Source organism: Pseudophryne corroboree, chromosome 4, assembly GCF_028390025.1.
Source record: "Pseudophryne corroboree isolate aPseCor3 chromosome 4, aPseCor3.hap2, whole genome shotgun sequence".
Classification (NCBI taxonomy): domain Eukaryota; kingdom Metazoa; phylum Chordata; class Amphibia; order Anura; family Myobatrachidae; genus Pseudophryne; species Pseudophryne corroboree.
In genome coordinates, this window is record NC_086447.1 from 429,384,337 (window position 1) to 429,404,405 (window position 20,069).

The following is a 20,069-nucleotide window of genomic DNA, read 5'->3' on the forward strand; positions in this document are numbered from 1 at the left end:
ACACATCCAGTGGTTTTAGGCCTTCCATGGCTCCGTCTCCACAACCCATCAATTGACTGGACGACTACGCAAATACTGGCATGGGGTCCCTCCTGTGCTGAGACTTGTTTAGCCAAAGTTCTTCCTGTTTGTTCTTCCTTCCCCAGGTCATCTGATGTTCCGCCTCCTCCATATCAAGACTTCACGGACGTGTTCAGTAAAGCCTCTGCTGATATCCTTCCTCCTCATAGAGAATGGGACTGCCCAATCGACCTCATTCCAGGGAAGGTTCCACCGCGAGGCCGAACTTATCCGTTGTCTCTGCCTGAGACACACTCCATGGAAGAGTACATCAAAGAGAACCTGGCGAAGGGTTTCATCCGACCATCTTCTTCTCCAGCCGGCGCAGGCTTCTTCTTCGTTAAGAAGAAAGACGGTGGTCTGCGTCCGTGCATCGACTACAGAGGTCTGAACCACATTACCGTCAAGAACCGATACCCTTTACCCCTGATTACCGAGCTCTTTGATAGAGTTAGTGGTGCAACCATTTTCACAAAGCTGGACTTGAGGGGTGCCTACAATCTCATCCGAATCCGTGAGGGTGACGAGTGGAAGACCGCCTTTAACACCCGTGACGGACATTATGAGTACCTCGTCATGCCCTTCGGATTGAGCAACGCTCCAGCAGTCTTCCAGCACTTCGTGAATGAGATTTTCAGGGACATCTTGTACCGCCATGTCGTGGTTTATCTAGACGATATCCTCATCTTTGCTAATAATCTCGAAGATCATCGTTTCTGGGTAAAAGAGGTTCTTTCCCGTCTCCGTGTCAATCACCTCTATTGTAAATTGGAGAAGTGTGTGTTTGAAGTTAAAACCATTCCGTTTCTAGGTTACATTGTGTCCGGTTCCGGACTAGAGATGGATCCTGAGAAACTCCAAGCAATCCAGAATTGGCCTATACCCTTAAGCCTCAAAGGGGTCCAGAGGTTCTTAGGGTTCGCCAATTATTATAGAAAATTTATACGAGACTTTTCCACCATTGTGGCGCCTATCACTGCATTAACCAAGAAAGGTGCTAATCCGTCCAAGTGGTCCGAGGAAGCTACACAGGCCTTTCACCTTCTGAAGCAACGGTTCATCTCTGCACCAGTTCTGAAACAGCCCGACACCGACTCTCCTTTTATCTTAGAGGTAGATGCCTCCTCCGTTGGAGTAGGAGCAGTGTTATCCCAGAGGGCCAAAGATGGACATCTACATCCTTGCAGTTTCTTCTCCCGGAAGTTCTCCCCAGCTGAGCGCAACTATGCCATTGGCGATCAGGAGTTGCTAGCCATCAAGCTCGCTCTGGAGGAGTGGAGATACCTGTTGGAGTGAGCTTCCCACTCAATCACCATACTTACCGACCACAAAAATCTTTTATATCTCAAAGGCGCACAATGTCTGAATCCTCGTCAGGCCAGATGGGCACTTTTCTTCTCCAGGTTTGACTTTAAACTCCAGTTCTGTCCGGGTTCTCAGAATCGTAAGGCCGATGCCCTTTCCCGCTCATGGGAGCAAGAAAATGAGTCCGAGTCTGCAGACAAGCATCCTATTATTAATCCGTTGGCATTCTCCACGGTAGGGATGGACTCTACGCCTCCACCAGTGAAAAGTTTTGTTAAGCCAGTTCTAAGGAAGAAGCTCATGCATTGGGCCCATGCTTCCCGTTTTGCTGGACATACAGGCATTCAGAAAACCCTTGAATTTATTTCTAGGTCCTACTGGTGGCCAACTCTGAAGAAGGACGTTATGGAATTTATTGCCTCCTGCCCAAAGTGTGCCCAACACAAAGTCTCCCGCCAGTCGCCTGCGGGGCAACTGGTTCCATTATCTGTTCCCCGTCGACCTTGGACCCATTTGTCGATGGACTTTGTTTCCGATCTACCTATCTGCAACAAGTTTAATACCATCTGGGTGGTAGTTGACCGGTTCACCAAGATGGCACATTTCATCCCTCTCACCGGTCTTCCGTCAGCTTCCAAGTTGGCTCAAGTGTTTATACAAGAGATCTTTTGACTTCACGGTCTTCCTGAAGAGATCATCTCGGATCGTGGAGTACAATTTGTAGCCAAATTTTGGCGAAGTTTGTGTCAAGCCCTCCAAGTCAAGTTAAAGTTTTCCACGGCTTACCATCCTCAGACTAATGGTCAAACCGAGAGGGTGAATCAGGACTTGGAGGCCTTCCTCCGTATATATGTGTCTTCCTCTCAAGATGACTGGGTTCAACTCCTTCCTTGGGCCGAGTTCAGCCACAACAATCAATACCATTCCTCATCTTCTTCTACACCATTCTTCATTAATTATGGATTCCACCCTAAAGTCCCAGAATTCCAACCGCTTCCCGCAACTTCTGTTCCAGCAGTGGATGTCACCTTGCGTCAGTTTTCAAATAACTGGAGGAACGTCCGCGCAGCCCTGCTTAAAGCCTCATTCAGGTATAAGAAGTTTGCCGATAAGACGCGTAGAGCGGTTCCTGCTCTCAAGGTGGGTGATCGTGTGTGGCTGTCTACGAAGAATTTGAGGTTGAGAGTTCCCAGCATGAAATTTGCACCTCGCTACATCGGACCCTTCAAGATTGAACAAGTCATCAATCCTGTTGCCTACAGGTTACAGTTACCATCCTTCTTAAAAATACCCAGGACATTTCATGTTTCTTTGTTGAAACCGCTGATCCTGAATCGGTTTCATTCCGCACTTCCTCCAGCTCCCAAAGTTCAGACTCAACGGGGAGTCGAGTACGAGGTGGCCAAGATTTTGGACTCACGTTTCCGTTACGGTCAGTTACAATACCTCATTGACTGGAAGGGCTATGGTCCTGAAGAACGCTCTTGGACCAATGCTTCAGACGTCCATGCTCCTGCCTTGGTCCGAAATTTCCACGCAAAGTTTCCTTTAAAGCCTAAGAAGTGTCCTGGGGCCACTCCTAAAGGGGGGGGTGCTGTCACGATCCGGGTATCTGGACGCCATTACTTACCCTTCAGATGCCTCCTAAGGCTGGCTCAGCGTTCCAGGACCGGATCCCGCTGTTCCTGAGTTTCCACATGCAGAATGTCAGAGTGGTGATTTCATCAGCCGCGGCCTCCGCTGTGCCCGCGTGGTTAAATGTGCGCTTGTCAGTCTGGCGTCTCCTGTCTCCTGTGGCCGGCGTCGCCATTACTGTTTCAATTCTCACATGGATTACAAACCAAACTTCCCTCCAAGTGTCTGCATGGGCTCAGCCATCTTGGATTTTGTCATCTGATCATTTCCACCAATCTGCTGTCTGTATTGTTGATTTGCATAATTGCCTAGCCAACCCCTTCCTTGCTGCAGGTATAAGTAAGCTGTGCCTGAGCAAGGAAGGCGTCAGTGCTTTGGTTGTCTAACCTAGTTCCAGTTTGTCTCTCTCCTGTGGTTGTCTTCCAGGTTCCAGCTCCTGTCTCCAGACTTCTGCTATAGAGACCCGCACCAGCATTCCATCTGCGGTGTAGCCTGACTCTCCGATCCATTCTGGACTCACCTGTTTCCAGCTACAACAATCACCTGCTTCCAGCCCAGCTTCCAGCAGTGTACAGCTTCTCTTAAAGGGCCGGTGTCCTTTCTGCAGTTTACCACTCTCCACCGGTATTATTATTTCACTGCTCTCAAACAATCACCTGCTTCCAGCCCAGCTTCCAGCAGTGTACAGATTCTCTTAAAGGGCCGGTGTCCTTTTCTGCAGTTTACCACTCTCCACCGGTATTATTATTTCACCGCTCTCAAACTCCAAACTTCATTATTATTTCATCGCTCTCAAGTTCGTTTATTATTTAACTGGTCCCAGCCAGTATCCACTCCGTATCAACAACAGTCTGGTTCCAGCCAGTATCCACAGCAGCCGTTTTATCTTCAGCAGCCCAGCCTTTCCTGGAACACCGGCTGGTACGATCCTGGGTTCTCTCCATTGCTACAGTCAGGCCTGGTAAGGACTTTCCAACTAGAAGATTATAAGAACTGTCTCACACTACCAGTGCCTGTGGCCCTTGCCACCCTGTAGTACCCAGGAATTGTATTTATCCTCTGTTGACTTTTATGTTTCCTTTTACTGCTGCTGTGTTACGGAGTTTGTCATAATAAACATCATTGACTTTTATCCTGGTTGTCGTGGTCACGCCTTCGGGCAGTTATTCTACATGTTACTTACATGTCTAGGGGTCTGATACAACCTCCCAGGTTCCGTTACATCTCAGCCCTACAACTGAGGCTGCCTCCCGTCAGCTCAGGCCCTCAGTTGTGACACTACCTCTGCCTCTGGGCAGAAAGGACGCGCCTTTAACCCGCTTGCCCTTATGGGGCCGAAAGGACTGTACCTGATAATACGGTGCTTTCTTTGGCTGTGAGGGAACATGGGGTAAAAATGCAGACTTCCCAGCTGTTGCTGTGGAAACGAGGTCCGAGAGACCATCCCCGAACAACTCCTCACCCTTATAAGGCAAAACTTCCATGTGCCTTTTAGAATCTGCATCACCTGTCCACTGCCGAGTCTATAACCCTCTCCTGGCAGAAATGGACATTGCACTTATTTTAGATGCCAGCCGGCAAATATCCCTCTGTGCATCTCTCATGTATAAGACTGCATCTTTAATATGCTCTACGGTTAGCAATATAGTGTCCCTGTCTAGGGTATCAATATTTTCCGACAGGGAATCTGACCACGCAGCTGCTGCACTGCACATCCATGCTGAAGCAATAGCTGGTCTCAGTATAATACCTGTGTGTGTATATACAGACTTCAGGATAGCCTCCTGCTTTCTATCAGCAGGTTCCTTTAGGGCGGCCGTATCCGGAGACGGTAGTGCCACCTTCTTTGACAAGCGTGTGAGCGCTTTATCCACCCTAGGGGATGTTTCCCAACGTGACCTATCCTCTGGCGGGAAAGGGTACGTCATTAGTAACCTTTTAGAAATTACCAGTTTCTTATCGGGTGAAGCCCACGCTTCTTCACACACTTCATTTAATTCCTCAGATGGAGGAAAAACCACTGGTAGTTTTTTCTCTCCAAACATAATACCCTTTTTTGTGGTACCTGGGGTAACATCAGAAATGTGCAACACATTTTTCATTGCCTCAATCATGTAACGTGTGGCCCTATTGGAAGTTACATTAGTCTCATCGTCGTCGACACTGGAGTCAGTATCCGTGTCGACATCTGTGTCTGCCATCTGAGGTTAGCTTGAAAACTGCAGGGGAGAGCCTGGGAGCGATCCTTCCAGCGGAGCTGTGAGGGAAAAATGGCGCCAGTGTGCTGAGGGAGATAGCCCCGCCCCTTTTTCGGCTGACTTTTCTCCCGCTTTTTTATGGATTCTGGCAGGGGTATTTATCACATATATAGCCTCTGGGACTATATATTGTGATTATTTGCCAGCCAAGGTATTAATATTGCTGCTCAGGGCGCCCCCTCCCAGCGCCCTGCACCCATCAGTGACCGGAGTGTGAGGTGTGCATGAGGAGCAATGGCGCACAGCTGCAGTGCTGTGCGCTACCTTGTTGAAGACCGAAGTCTTCTGCCGCCGATTTTCAGGACCATCTTCATGCTTCTGGCTCTGTAAGGGGGACGGCGGCGCGGCTCCGGGACCGGACGATTGATGTTCGATCCCTCTGGAGCTAATGGTGTCCAGTAGCCTAAGAAGCCCAAGCTAGCTGCAAGCAGGTAGGTTCGCTTCTTCTCCCCTTAGTCCCTCGTAGCAGTGAGTCTGTTGCCAGCAGATCTCACTGAAAATAAAAAACCTAAAATATACTTTCTTTTCTAGGAGCTCAGGAGAGCCCCTAGTGTGCATCCAGCTCAGCCGGGCACAAGATTCTAACTGAAGTCTGGAGGAGGGTCATAGAGGGAGGAGCCAGTGCACACCAGTTAGACCAAAAGCTTTCTTTTAGTTGTGCCCAGTCTCCTGCGGAGCCGCTATTCCCCATGGTCCTTACGGAGTCCCAGCATCCACTTAGGACGTCAGAGAAATGGGCATGCCCACTCTGATGGAGCACTGCAATGAGAAGTGCCTTTCTAGAAGCATTGGGTGCCTAAAAATGCTGCTGTGGGGCCCACAAGGTATTAGTTATGTCACTGATTGTCATTGAGTCCTTTGACATGAGCATGTATTTTGTGAGTATGCATTTTGGAAACCATGTATATTTGTTAAAGAGTTCCCCTATCAATGCATATAATGTACACAGCTGGGTTTATAACATGCATCCTTGTGAAAGTTGGCCATAGGTGCTTACCATTATTGATTTGTAAAATGTGTATAAAGTTTATTATGCTCATCCAACCATTCACATATAAAGTACTTCATGGACAATTAGAAAACCTGGATTAAGTGTAAATCCATGTTCCTTTAAGCAAGTGTGAATGAGCGCCGTGTTCTGCCTCCCTCAGCTCATTGTTTTCATAGAGTTGAGAGAGATAATACTGTTACATTTAGTGTTTCTTCTTTTTGAATTGGTTTTATAAATCATTGTTTCACGGTCCTACCTTTCCAAATCCCTCAGGCCCCTGCATCTCTACATTTTGTTTTGAGTAGTTTCTTGTTTTGTATGCTTGTAGTAAAAATAAAAGCATGACATAGAACAATTGTAAATGTGTCTTTGGAGGTCATTCCGACCCGTTCGCACGCAGCGGTTCTTCACTGCGGTGCGAACGGGTCGGGACTGCGGCTGTGCGACGCCCACAATGCGCACGCGTGTCATTGCCTGGCGGCGGTCGTCACCGGGCAGCGACGCCGCCAGCGCAGAAAGTGATCGCAGCAGCGATCGCATGAAGACTAACAGGCGGGAGGCGTTCCGGAGCGTCAACTGACCGTTTTCAAGGCGTGGTGAGGTGAACACAGGCGGATCCAGGCATTTGGAGGGCGGATGGCTGACGTCAATCCCGGGACCTTCGTCGCAGGATCCGTCGCACAGGGTAAGTAGGTCTGACCCTGGTCTTGTTTTGCAGGAAACATTTTTAGCAGAGCAGGGCTGCACAAGCGTTCGCAGTCCTGCTATGCTAAAATACACTCCCCTATAGGCGGCGTCAAGTTGATCGCACGAGCAGCAAAAAGTTGCTACGTGCGATCAACTTGGAATGAGGGCCTATTTTGGGAATGAAGGGGCATTTATTATAACAGTACAACAGGTAGTCAGTGTTGATGTGGCCCACAGGGGTACAGAGGGAACCCCCGGGGGGCCCCACTACCTGGGGGCCCACCTGCTACTCTAGGGATCAGGCTCCAAACTGTGCAATTAAGTTATACATTATACATTATGTTGCCCAGGACTATGGTGTATTTTCTACAGTGCATTGCTGTTATTAATCTAGTACATTATCATGCATGCACTATCAGTATTTACTTTATATATTTAGGAGCCCAGACCACATACTCTCTAATGGTTAGCCAAGCCTCTATGGGGCTGGCCACACCCCTTCTGGTGGCTGGCCACACCCCTTAACATGGGCCCCTACTACTGTATTTCCCCGGTGGGTCTTTCATGCCCCAGTCCGACACTGCAGGTAGGCATGAGGAAAAGGTGCTGTGGCTACTATTATAGCTTTTATTTTGCAAATGCCACTAGATAAATTACAGAACATTCTTTGGAAACATAACATGTTAATGGAATAAAATCTTGTAATGAAAATGTGAAAAAAAATATCTGTTAAAATGTTGGTCTGTTTGTAGCGAACTTGTATAACAGAGAAGACATAGATGATGACATGTGTACATTGTCCTCTATTCTGTTGGAAAAACTGGAGCAGATGGTTGAACTGCTGGCTCAGTATATAGACACAGATATATTACTGGACACAGAGAGAAGGTGAGTCACTGTTACGTATGTTGATTACACTGATACAGTATGTGTGCATGCATCTTACACCATATCATTTGAATTAATGTACCATACTAAAGAATGGAATTTTGTTAAAAGATATGGCTATTTTGACAAATGCTCTGTTCCGAACGCAACATAATAAATATAATGGTATATCAATCTGTGTCATGTGTAAATATATTAATCTAGATATACTGTAAGTCCTCATACATACAGTGCTTGAAATAGTAGCCAGACACTACTGAAAGCTCCCCCAGCTCTGACCAATTAGAGAGGCCCCATGCGCTCTTATGACAGTGTCCGTAAGTGACCTCTCAGTAGCATTGGGCTCCTGGAAAGAGAAATTGCATAATTGTTGTCGTCTTGCTAAGTATCCATGGATGCCGACATGATCTGAGAATGACCTACCTTTTAGGGTTATGTAAACAATTAATGGGTAAACGAGGGATCTGGATGATTTTAATAAATATGTTATGAAATAAGATGTGGCCATTGTTAACATTTACTTTATATGTGCACTACAGCTGGCAGAGACTAGGGCTAATTGTACCCAGGAGTGGAGGAACATGCACATTTGTTTTGTCGGCCCAACTCTCCTGGGGGAAACCATCCCTGGTGCTAACTGGCCTGGAGCTGGTGAAATTATGGGTGATAATCCCCCATACATTATGGGTCTCACCTCTATAGTTCCACCAGCCTACTGCTGTTAGTGAAAAATCTTAAGAAGATGGGACCCCATGCTTTGTCCACTACGAGCCTAGACTTTAAAGTCTAGGGTCAGCTACTAAGTGGGGGGAGGGGTCCCCATACCATATATTTTTTTCTAAAATGTACAATTTTTTCAAATAAAATTTTATATAGGAGCCTGCACATAAAATACTTGCAAACAGTGGCGGATTTACATCTATTTATTGATTGGGACAAGAAAGAGACATAGGCCAGGTACACACTGAATGATCTAAGCCCTATTTGCCATTTCCGTCTGAAACGGAATGACATATCGGCAAGTTAGTTTCGTTTGTATGCCCAATCTGATCACTCCAGCAGTCGTATACGGTATCTTTTGGTCGCCATGCTGCATGGTCATCTAGACAATATCGCATGCGGCGCCATGCAGTGCAATGAAGGACGTAACGCGGGATCGACCTTCACCACATTGTGGCCGTCATATCATCCAGGTACACATTGTTCTAGTGTGTACCTGGCCTTAGAAATTATATCAACAGCTGCAGTTTTCAAATAACAGTCAAATTGATTATTAGTAAATGCTGTATTATGAAGTTGAAAAACTGCTGACGATGTCCCTCAGTTTGCAACTGCCAGTAAATTTGCAGCTTAGTAAATATACCTCTATCAATTGTCTTGCTTTACATTTTAGTCTGATAGTATTGGAAGACCTTTGAAATTAACCTGCGAAGAAATTCGGGAACATATTCCGTTGATTTGTTTGACACTGTACTATAAATAGGGTCCAGTCACTACCATGCTGTCATAATTTGTTGGGTTTTTCTTCCCAGATTATCGGAGTAGCATTAAATTATGTTTTTATGGCTCATTTTTATCCTCAGATACAGAATCAATTAAGGTGGCATGTGGCTCAATTATCAGTCAAAGTAAAATGAAGTATACAGAGCACCCTCTGCTGACATTTTCTGGATGTCAGTTATCCACTGAATACTCTGGTCCCAGGCTGTGTATAACACACCCTTTACTGCTTCATACAGGGACTCAGGTAGCAAATTCCCTTCAAAAGCAGATAACAATGTAGCTATCATATGTGATAGAATGCAATAAATATATGTACTGTATATAATTACTACCAGTATTTTGGAACTGTCATTTGCTGGGTCACAAGCATGCAAAATTCACCCGAAAAATTTCAATTATGTCCAACCAACAGTGACACGCCATTGTTGTGTAGGCTGTTAGGCGGCCATACAGTTTCACTAAGCTTTTCTGAAAAATGTCTCCTGGATGTTCCCCATCTTACACTGTGTCTGCAGATTGTTGCTAAGGAAATGAGTAACCAAAAACACAGTTACTAAGTAACAGCCACATTACAGTTAATTGCAGTTGGCCTGACCTCTGACCCCTACCACCAGTGTCAGTCATGTCATTACCTCAGAGATCTGACACCTACTAAGTGAGCATGTCTGTCTCAGGGCATGCCATTCTGCCTTACTATATACTAGTAAAATGTATCTGTCACCTCATACTGTATATACATATGCAGAGCCGGACCTAACCAATATGATGCCTTAGGCAAAATTTTGGCTGGTGCCCCCTAGCACCACCGCTGGTTCCGCCTCTGACTTTGCACCTCTTTCCCAGCACCATCACCCTTCACCTATAGCAGTCCTTATTTTGGTGTTTGTACCCCCTATATTTTAAATAGAAACAATTCGCACATTTGGCGCACAGCCCAAAAAGGGGTGTGTTTTTGCTGGGAAGGGGCATGGCCACACAATAGTAACCTCAATTCCAATTACGCCACACAGTACTGCAACTTTATTCACATTTGATCTTGCGATAGTGTCCATAATTCATATTACATCCCACAGCAGTATCACTTTACCTTATAAACGTTACTCCTCACAGGAGAACCCCTAATTCACATTACATCACACTGAATTGCTCCTTATTCATATTACACCACACTCTATTGCTCTTTATTCACATTAGATGACACAGTAGTGCCCTTTCTATATGCAACGCCACATAGTAGAGTACCTTATACACATAATGCCACACATTAGTAATGCATTTATACACCTAATTCCACACAGTAATGCCCCTTACACATATGAGACACCTTATTAATGTCCTTATAAACATAATGCACCTTTACACATTATGACAACCTTTATTAATGCCCTTTTACTCATAATGTCCCTTACACATATGCCGCAAATTATTAATACCCTTATACACATAATGACACACATAGTGCCCCCTACACATTTGCTGCACATTATTAGTGCCCCTATACACATAATGACACACATACAGTAGTACCCTGTCACGCATATGCCACACATTATTAATGCCCTTATACACATAATAACACACATAGTGCCCCTTACACATATGTTGCACATTATTAATGCATCTTTACACATAGTTGCCGACTTTGGGCTGCTCTCTCCGGGAGAGAGCAGCCAGTCGGCTCAGCAGGGGGGCGGGCAGTGAGCTGATGTGAGGAGGGGGGCGGGCCGGAGGCGGCACGGGGGCGGGGCAGATGTGGCACGGGGGTGGGCCAGAGGAGGGATGGGGCGTGGCTGATGGATCGTGTCATGCAAGCCACGCCCCCACTGTGTAATGCCGCAATTACCGGAATTATACAGTAGGGGGCGTGGCTTGCATGACGCGATTCAACAAGAATCGCGTCATTGCCTGCCCGGACCGCCCACTTCACTCGCTAAGTGGGCAGCCGGACAGGGGGGGACCCCTGTAATCGGGAGACTTGCCTGCTCTTCCGGGGGGCCGGGAGGGTCACCCAATTTTTGGGAGCCTCCCGGCCATTCCGGGAGGGTAGGCAAGTATGTCTTTACATGACACACATAATGCTCCTTACACATATTCCGAACACCACTGCACAACCAACCCACTCACATGCACACAGCACTCACACTGTCACTAACACTGTGACCTCTGCCTCTGCTTGGATATAGATGTGTCCTCATAAATCTTACCTCAATGCTAACGTCGGGCACACCTTTTTTTTATGAAAATGCATCTTATTTGCATTGATATGTGGCTAGGATGCACAAGCAGATTCTGCTGATTAAAATGATATGCAGCATGCCTATATACTGTGTGCGACTGTGGCTGTATTTGCATATGAAATGCTACACACAGAATATAGGCATGCCGCATATCATTTTAATCAGCAGAAGCTGCTGAAGCTCCTAGGCATACCAAATGCCTTAGGCAATTGCCTAGTTTGCCTATGCCTATGGCCGGCTCTGTACATATGTACCCTTTGGCAAAAATAGAAGTGTGCAGTTTTCTAACAATGAATGACTCTGCTCTAATACTGTCCCTATGGAGCCTGAGTTACTGTATATACAGTACAATGAGCATTTTATGTTGGACGCTGCTTGTCACCAAATCTGTTGATCACATTGTTATCTACTTTAGAACAAAATTTGCTCCATTACTTATTATTCTATTTATTCTGCTAAAGGATGTTATATATTACATTTAAAGCATAATCAAATTTAAAGACCATTATTTGAATATCATGTGATGTTGTTGTTGAACCAGTATTAATTTGCACTGCTACTGAACAAATGTTCTGTAAAGATTGCTGCTCGGCAAATATTCTTAATTACTGAAAAAAAAATACAATTCCTAATTGTTGCTTTATATCAAGTAATTTTGTCTCTAATCCCATAGGGATCACAACCCCTATGAGGAGGGGTACTCAGAATTCTTAGTGATGAACCAGCAGACAGAAAAGTATATCTCTGTATACATACAGGCTTTGTTCCTGAGACGAATGCCTTGCAAAGATGCCCTCTCCATTCTTCAAAGGTAAAACATTTTGCAAGCACTGGAACTACACTGAAAGTTTTTGTGTGTTTGATTATTTGGAGTTCTGTAGACTAAAAGTAATACTTTTATGTGTAACATCTAGTTTTCAAACATGTATATTTAAAATACTGTTACATGCAACTGTAGGTGGGAGTACTTAGTTCCAATGTCTTAAGGTGGGTACACACTAGACGACATGCTCTGTGTTTGTATGTTTCGCCTATTGTTTCCCCCTCCCGGGCCGGGCGGTAGGCGGCTGGGCATACAGACTGAGCGATATGACGTTCATATCGCTCAGTGACGTTACGCAGCGGCCAGGCCGTGCAGGCAGCTCTTGGAGGACAGTCTAGATTGAGCTGCCTGCACAGCCGACAGCAAGGGTCGTTAATGACCCGCTGGGCCGCGCATCGCTGGTTGACGGCGGCATACACACTTGGCGAGAAAATTAGCAATGTCGCTCACGAAGGGTGAAAATGAGCAACGTTGCTCAGAAAGGGTGAAAATGAGCGACATCGCTCATTTTCTCTGCACCTTTAGTTTATGACGTCATAAGTAAACTGCAGCAATATTATGTTTCATAATATTTTTTGGAACTTTCTGAATAACAGTAATGAAATTATATATAGTTCCTTGCTAGTTATTGGTTTTAGGTGTTCGTCAAAGACTCATTTTGCCTAGTTTTTTTATTATGTGCTTAAATATGTTAAAATATTTTCATGGTCTTTTTTTATGGGTTTTATTTCTATATTGACTATGTCATCCAATAAATGCCACATCTATTTCCCCCCAAACCAAAATGTTTAGTCTGATTCAGTGCTGAATGCAAGTTGACTGTAATTACCCCACTTTTGTGTACAGAGGAAATTATGTGTGTATTCACTATAGTATGACTTGTAAACATCTCTGCAGCTTGACTTGTCTTATGCATGCAGCCAGACCTGTCCTACACCTGTAGCCACACCCAGTGCTTAAAGTGGTCCTAGAGAGGTGGTGGAACTCATTCCCTCCCCACGGCGCCCAAGTAATAAAGGCATTGCGCGCACAGTAAAAAAATGGGCGTGGTCTCCAAAGGAATGGGACGTGTTCACACAATAGTAATAATACCCACAGTAGTAGCACCCCGTAATACACATAATGCCCACCACAGTAGCACTTCTTATACAATGCCCACAGTTGTAGTGCTCATTATGCACTGTCCACTGTACTGGTAGTGCCCACAGTGGTAGTGCCCCTTATATAGACTTCATAGTTGTGGTGCCCCTTATGCAATGCCCGCAATAGTAGTGCCCCTTATGTCTCCAGGAGTGATGCCCCTTATGAAGTGCCCCCTTTACAATGCCCTCATTAGTAGGGCCCCCGGTAGTAATGCCCTTAATGGTAATGCCCCTGTGTAGTATTGCCCCCAGTAGTAATGTTGCCTGTAGTAATGCCCCCAGTCATTTAGCACCCTAGTAGTTATGCCCCCAGTGGTAATGCCTCTGCAGTTACGACCCCAGTAGTTTACCCCCTCTTTAGTTTAGCCTCTCAGTGGTAATGCCCCCAGTAGTTTGACTGCTTGTAGTTTAGCCGCCAGTAGTAATGCCCCCCTGTAGTTTGCCCCCTTGTAGTTTAGCCTCTGTAGTTATGCCTCCAGTAGTTTAGCCCCTGTAGTTATGCCCCCCTTGTAGTTTAGCCCCAGTAGTAATGCCCCCAGTAGTTTGGCCCCTGTAGTTATGCCCCCAGTAGTTTAGCCCCCCTGTAGTTTAGCCCCCAAGTAGTAATGCCCCTGTAGTTATGCCACAAGTAGTAATGCCCTTCTGTAGTTTGCCCCCAGTAGCTTGCCCCCAAGTAGCTTTCCCCCTTGTAGCTTGCCCCCTTGTAGCTTACCCCCAGTAGTTTGCCCCCTTGTAGTTGGCCCCCAGTAATAATGCCCCCCAGTAGTTTGCCCCCAGTAGATGCCCCCCAGTAATAATGTCCCCCAGTAGTTTGCCCCCAGTAGTAATGCCCCCCAGGAGTTTGCCCCAATAGATGACCCCCAGTAGTAATGCCCCCAGTAGATGCCCCCCAGTAATAATGTCCCCCAGTAGTTTGCCCCAGTAGCAATGCCCCCCCCAGTAGTAATGCACCTTGTTGATTGATGCCCCCCCAGTAGTAATGTCCCCCCCATAGTTTGCCCCCAGTTGATGCCCCCTCAGTAGTAATGCCCCCCCCAGTAGATGCGCCGCTGCACTAAGGAAGAAAAGAACACACCATACTCAACGAGCCCCGCTCCCGCTTCCAGACCGCTGCAGTCCTCCTCTCTTGGCGTCCACTCCTCAGCACTATGAGAGAGACATCATGACTGACGTCTCTCCCATAGCGCACGCCGCATGCCGCTCAGTGGCAGCGCCGGAAGCCGGAGCTCAGTACTGAGCTCCTGCCTCCGGCTTTCGGTGTAGAGGAGAGATGGGTGCCCGCTGGTAACACAATCTCAGCGGGCGTCCATCATCTCCCTGTGCAACGCCGTGGACACATCGGGTTAGGTGAGCCAGAGGAGGCGGAACTGCGTTCCGGCTCACTTTAACCCCTGACCATACCCGTCCTATGTGTGTGCTTGGTTCATTCAAGTCATCAGCATCAAAGCACACTTTTATCAGCCCTATCTCTGGTGCAAAAGAATCATCTGAAAACAGGTGTAATTATGTTTATGCAGTTCTCTTGACAAGTCCTCTCTGAACTTTGCCTATGTGCTAATGTCCAGTTACTAATTTGCATATAAACCAGTATTGTCCATATCTGTATAAACTAGACTCCAATGTATGCGCCGTGCGCACACACACAAGTTACAGTCACAAAACTGTCTTGTGTTCAAGTCTGCATTGGCCTGTTTTTCTTAAAGTAAATAAGTCAATCATCACTTGCCTTCTGGGATGTGCTGGAAATGTATATTGTAAATAGTGGTATTTCTTTTGGTTTTCTGACCTGTGCTACCATTAGTCTTCACAGGCTTAAAAATGTTGAGTACTAATGGAGTTTGTTTGGCTTGCCTAATTTTCAGATATAAAAAAATAATGAACTTACTGAACAAGTTGTATGTATGCCTTTTGTCTGTATGTAGAAAATAAACATGGTTCTTACCTAACTTCTTTTTTCTTGACAGGTTTTCTATTGTGAGCCATAGACAAGGGATACAACATGTTATCAATGAGTACTATGTTGAGGTATTTGATTGGTTCTATGATGAACTGAAGGAGGTTCAACAAGAGTATGAAACATTTAAGGTACACAAAGTATATATTTTTAAAAACAAGTATAAAATATGTTGACAAAAGCAACTAGTCCTTGTTGTTGCATTCCAACGTTTTCAAGAAACTCAATGACTAATCAAATATATCAGGGATATATTCTCCATCACATCCCTGAGGTTCTATGGTAAGTTGATATCTGTTAAATGTAGAGGCACTAAATTCTGTTATGTTTTTGGAAACAACTTTTAGCGATGTGTGCTTTGTGACGGGACATTATCCAGCTTGATGTAGCCATTAGTCTATAAGTAGACTGGGTCCATAAAGGGATGCACATTGTCATCAACAATACTCAGGAGGGCTGTGGCATTTAACAGTGTTCAATCTGTATTAAGGGGACTGATATGTGTCAAAATATGACATGGCCTTAAACCATTACCATCGGCCTGCTCCATAGATACAATGCATTTTTCTTTCTCCACCAGTGACACAATGCAAGATGGTTTCATGCTAACAGCAAATTCTCACGCTACCCTTTTCTCAGCAGAAATTGAGACTTGTCACATCAATAAATTTTTTCCACTCTTCAAATGTTCAGTTTTGGGAAACCTGTGCCTGCAGTAGACTCAGTTTCCTGTTCTTAACTGGCAGTAGAAGAACCCACTGTAGTCTTCTGCTGCTGTAGGCCATCCTCTTCAGTGTTCGATGTTCTGTGCATTGCAAGATGCTATTCTGCATACTACTGTTGCAACACATGGTAACATGAGCTACTGTACAATTCCTGTGAGCTTAAGACAGTTTGACCATTCTCTTTAGAACTCTCTCATTAACAAACTTTTTTCACCCAAAGAATTGCAAGAGTGATATGACCGGATGCTACAAAAAACAAAGACATAAGATCCTCTGTACTCACCTGAGACATAACTAATGTCCCCATTCTATCACTAAATCTAAAGTATTATGCAATAACTTCAATCTGTCTCTTGCAGGATGAGCCGGACTTACCTAGAAACATGCCACCTGCAGTGGGAGCAATTATCTGGTCACGGAAGTTGCTATCGAAGATAGAAAATACAATGAAGGTAGAAATATGTTTGTTTTAAAATTAACTATTGTCTTGTTCTGGGAATGTTCTCAGCTGCTTTTTTTTGTTTATAATTGGTCCATGGACCATAGCAAGAATTATAGAAGTATGTTACAGCTGTATACCTGATTTCCAAACATTCTTGCCATGAAGAGCACAAATCACCTGCATTCAGCTGTGCATTATATTAAAATGACTACAACATTTCATAAATACATAATTAATAATAATTTGTGTTGAAGTCATGTTTAATTCTTCTTCTTTTTTATTTTTTTAAGGCATTTAAAAATGTGAGAATTGTAGCTACATGCCTCACATACTCACATACTGTAAAGCTGTATAATCGAATAGCTTCTGCCTTGGTGTCATATGAAGACTTATGCTATCAGAAGTGGAAGGCACAGGTAGACAAAGGTCTTAGTGGACTTCATTTTACATTACTCGTCCGAGAACCTTTTACACAGGAACTGATGGTCAACACTGATGTGAGGTAAGTGGCAGTTACTGGCACCATAATGGTACATTAGGGCAGTACGGATGGTGTAAAGTTTAGCTTTACTCTCTCACAGCACTGAGGTCATGGGTTTGATTCCCATCATGGCGCTGTGTGGAGTTTGTATATTCTCCCCATGCTTACGTGGGTTTCCTTTGGGTACTCCGGTTTCCTCCTACAATCCAAAAATATACTGGTAGGTTAATTGGCTCCCGACAAATACAATAAAAGAATAATTTATTAGTGTGTAAGTGTGTGCATGTACATGTGTTAAGGCCGGACTAGATGGGCCAAGTGGTTTTTATTTGCAGTTAAATTCTTTTTTTTATATTTCTTTGTTAGAATTTTTTTTTAACTTTTCAATGCATTAGTAAACAGTCTGAATCCTCATGAACATTTATTTATACTCTCTGCAGCTGTTTAATTAGTAATAAACTATGTCTTTCACTGTCTAAAATGATCTTGTATTCAAATGTTCTTACCAGTTGCTCAAGCATATTTCTATTTAATTGAGTTAGAATTCTCCATCTGATTGAAGAGACAAAATGGATGTTGAGGCTTGGGATCAGTGTTCCAGAATCGGCTCTGGTGGCATTTCAGCAGGTACAAACTGTATTTAACAGCAATGTACTGTACTAAAATGTATAGCTTACAGACTATGGGCCATGGGCAGTTAGTAGTTGTCTGAGCATGCTGGTAGGTAAATGGACACCATAACATTTACTAACTTTGATTAAGGGGGTAATTCAGACCTGATCGTAGCAGAAAATTTGTTAGCAGTTGGGCAAAACCATGTGCACTGCAGGGGGGGCAGATATAACATGTGCAGAGAGAGATAAGGGGGGTACACACGGAGAGATCAGTGCTTAAATTCTAAGCAATCTGACTAATTGCTTAGAACTTAAGCATGGATCTCTCCATGTGTATGCCCAACAGCGATAGCGATGCACGGCGCTATTGCCGGTGCTAGATTGGCCTGCAGACACAATCTAGCAGGGTGCTCATTTCACCGCTGGGTGACATGAGCAGCCCGTCCGCTCCCCTCGTTCAGCACACATCACGCTGTGCTGAGCGGGTGGAGAGATGTGTGCTGAGCGGTCACTGATAGATCGCTCAGCACACATCTCTCCCTGTGTGTACGGGGCTTTAGATTTGGGTGGGGTGTGTTCAAACTGAAATATAAATTGCAGTGTAAAAATAAAGCAGCCAGTATTTACCCTGCACAGAAACAAAATAACCCACCCAAATCTAACTGTCTCTGCAAATATATCTGTCCCACCTGCAGTGCACATGGCTTTGCCCAACTGCTAACAAGTTTGCTGCTGCGATCAGATCTGAATTACCCCCTTAGTGAACAGCCTTACAGATATGTGGGTAAATCCATACACTTTACTGATGTTTTGCTCACACAGTCAGAAGTGGGTCTTAAATGTGGCAGGCTATAGCAGGTTTCTGATGGAGGAAGAGGTAACAAGTGTTGTGGAACTAATTAAAGAAAATTACAAAAATGGAAATTAGATTGCACCTTGATATTGTGCTAATTAACGTGATAGTAATGATCTTTTACAGTGTACACATCATTAATATAAACCTTACTTTGTTCATTTATATAAGGGAAGTCCCCCCCCCCCCCCCCCCCCACCAACAGAATTGTTTCCCTGCAATATAGTGTATTGTATAGGATATTGTACAGGGGTGTGGCACTCGATATCCTGGCTGTCGCGATCCTGGCGCTCAGCATACCGACGCCGGGATCCCGGTCGCTGGGATACCGACAACTATTTTCCCTCTTGGGGTGTCCACCACACCCTGAAGGGAGAATAAATAGCGTGGTGTGCATAGCGCACCACTGTGTCTGCAGCGCGGTGAGCGCAGCGTGGCGAGCACAGCGTGGTGAGCACAGTGAGCCCGCAAGTGAGACTGCATTCCGGCGGTCGGGATGCCGGTGCCAGTATGCTGGGCGTTGGGATCCCGACAGCCGGCCAAGCGTAGTAGACCCTGTACAGGGTATGCAAAAGTCTCCATACATAAGGAAAATTCCATACGTAGGGAAAATTAACACATTTTTAGTCAAATATAACTTTGTTCACAAGTTATGCTCTATATTAGTGGTTCACAAACTTTTTAAAATCATGGCGCCCTAGAGTATTAGAATTTTTTTCATGGCACCCATAGGCCAAAAGTTTCTTACTTAAAAAAAACATTAAATTATGTGTATGTGATGGACAGTATTCACTTCTGTTTGTCCACATATTTTATGATTGGAAGCCAGAAGCACTGGGTTTGCCTATTGCATTAACCAATAATTTGAATTGGTCCTGAAGCACCAACCCAGGTCACCCCTGCAAGTGTCCTGTGGCATCCCATGGTGCCACGGCACCCAGTTTGAGAACCACTGCTCTATATGACTGACATTACTTTGAAAATACATGTGGATGTGACTCTCCCATTCATCAAGTGTGCTTAGATCTGGGGACTCTAGAGGTCATGCCACAGGACCATGGTGACAAATCCAGGAAACCAGAAACTGCTGATCCAACCATTGCATGCAGAAACCATAACGAGGTGGTGACCTGGCTTGCTGAAATTGGCTGTTAATTCTCATACAGGGATGGCATGATTGTGTCTTGCAGAGTGTTCAGATACATTTCAGCTTTAAGATTTGTGTCAAAGGTAACAGGTCCAACAATTTTATTGCCCCATATACCGCACCACACAATCAGTTCACCAGCACCTTTCCATCATTGCCTGACTCATACGGTACAGGTTGGGGTTATTACAATGATGTAGGTTTTGGTAATTAACTTCTTCATTAACCTGAAAATTTGCATCATCAATAGGGATGGTCATCATTGACGGCTAACAACCATTGATTACTTGCCACCAATGATCAATGGTTTTGCCAAAGATGGCG

At 44.9% G+C, this 20,069-nt stretch overlaps 1 protein-coding gene across 1 annotated transcript in view; it reads left to right on the forward strand.

Annotated features, from left to right (window-relative positions):
* LOC134910927 (uncharacterized) overlaps window positions 1-20,069 on the forward strand; it is a 455,362-nt gene that overhangs the window by 44,477 nt on the left and 390,816 nt on the right. Inside the window, exons 13-18 of the mRNA XM_063919317.1 lie at window positions 7,689-7,824; window positions 12,238-12,375; window positions 15,494-15,614; window positions 16,568-16,660; window positions 16,941-17,152; window positions 17,674-17,758. Of these exons, the coding sequence (XP_063775387.1) occupies window positions 7,689-7,824; window positions 12,238-12,375; window positions 15,494-15,614; window positions 16,568-16,660; window positions 16,941-17,152; window positions 17,674-17,758 (785 nt within the window). The remainder of the gene's footprint in view (window positions 1-7,688; window positions 7,825-12,237; window positions 12,376-15,493; window positions 15,615-16,567; window positions 16,661-16,940; window positions 17,153-17,673; window positions 17,759-20,069) is intronic.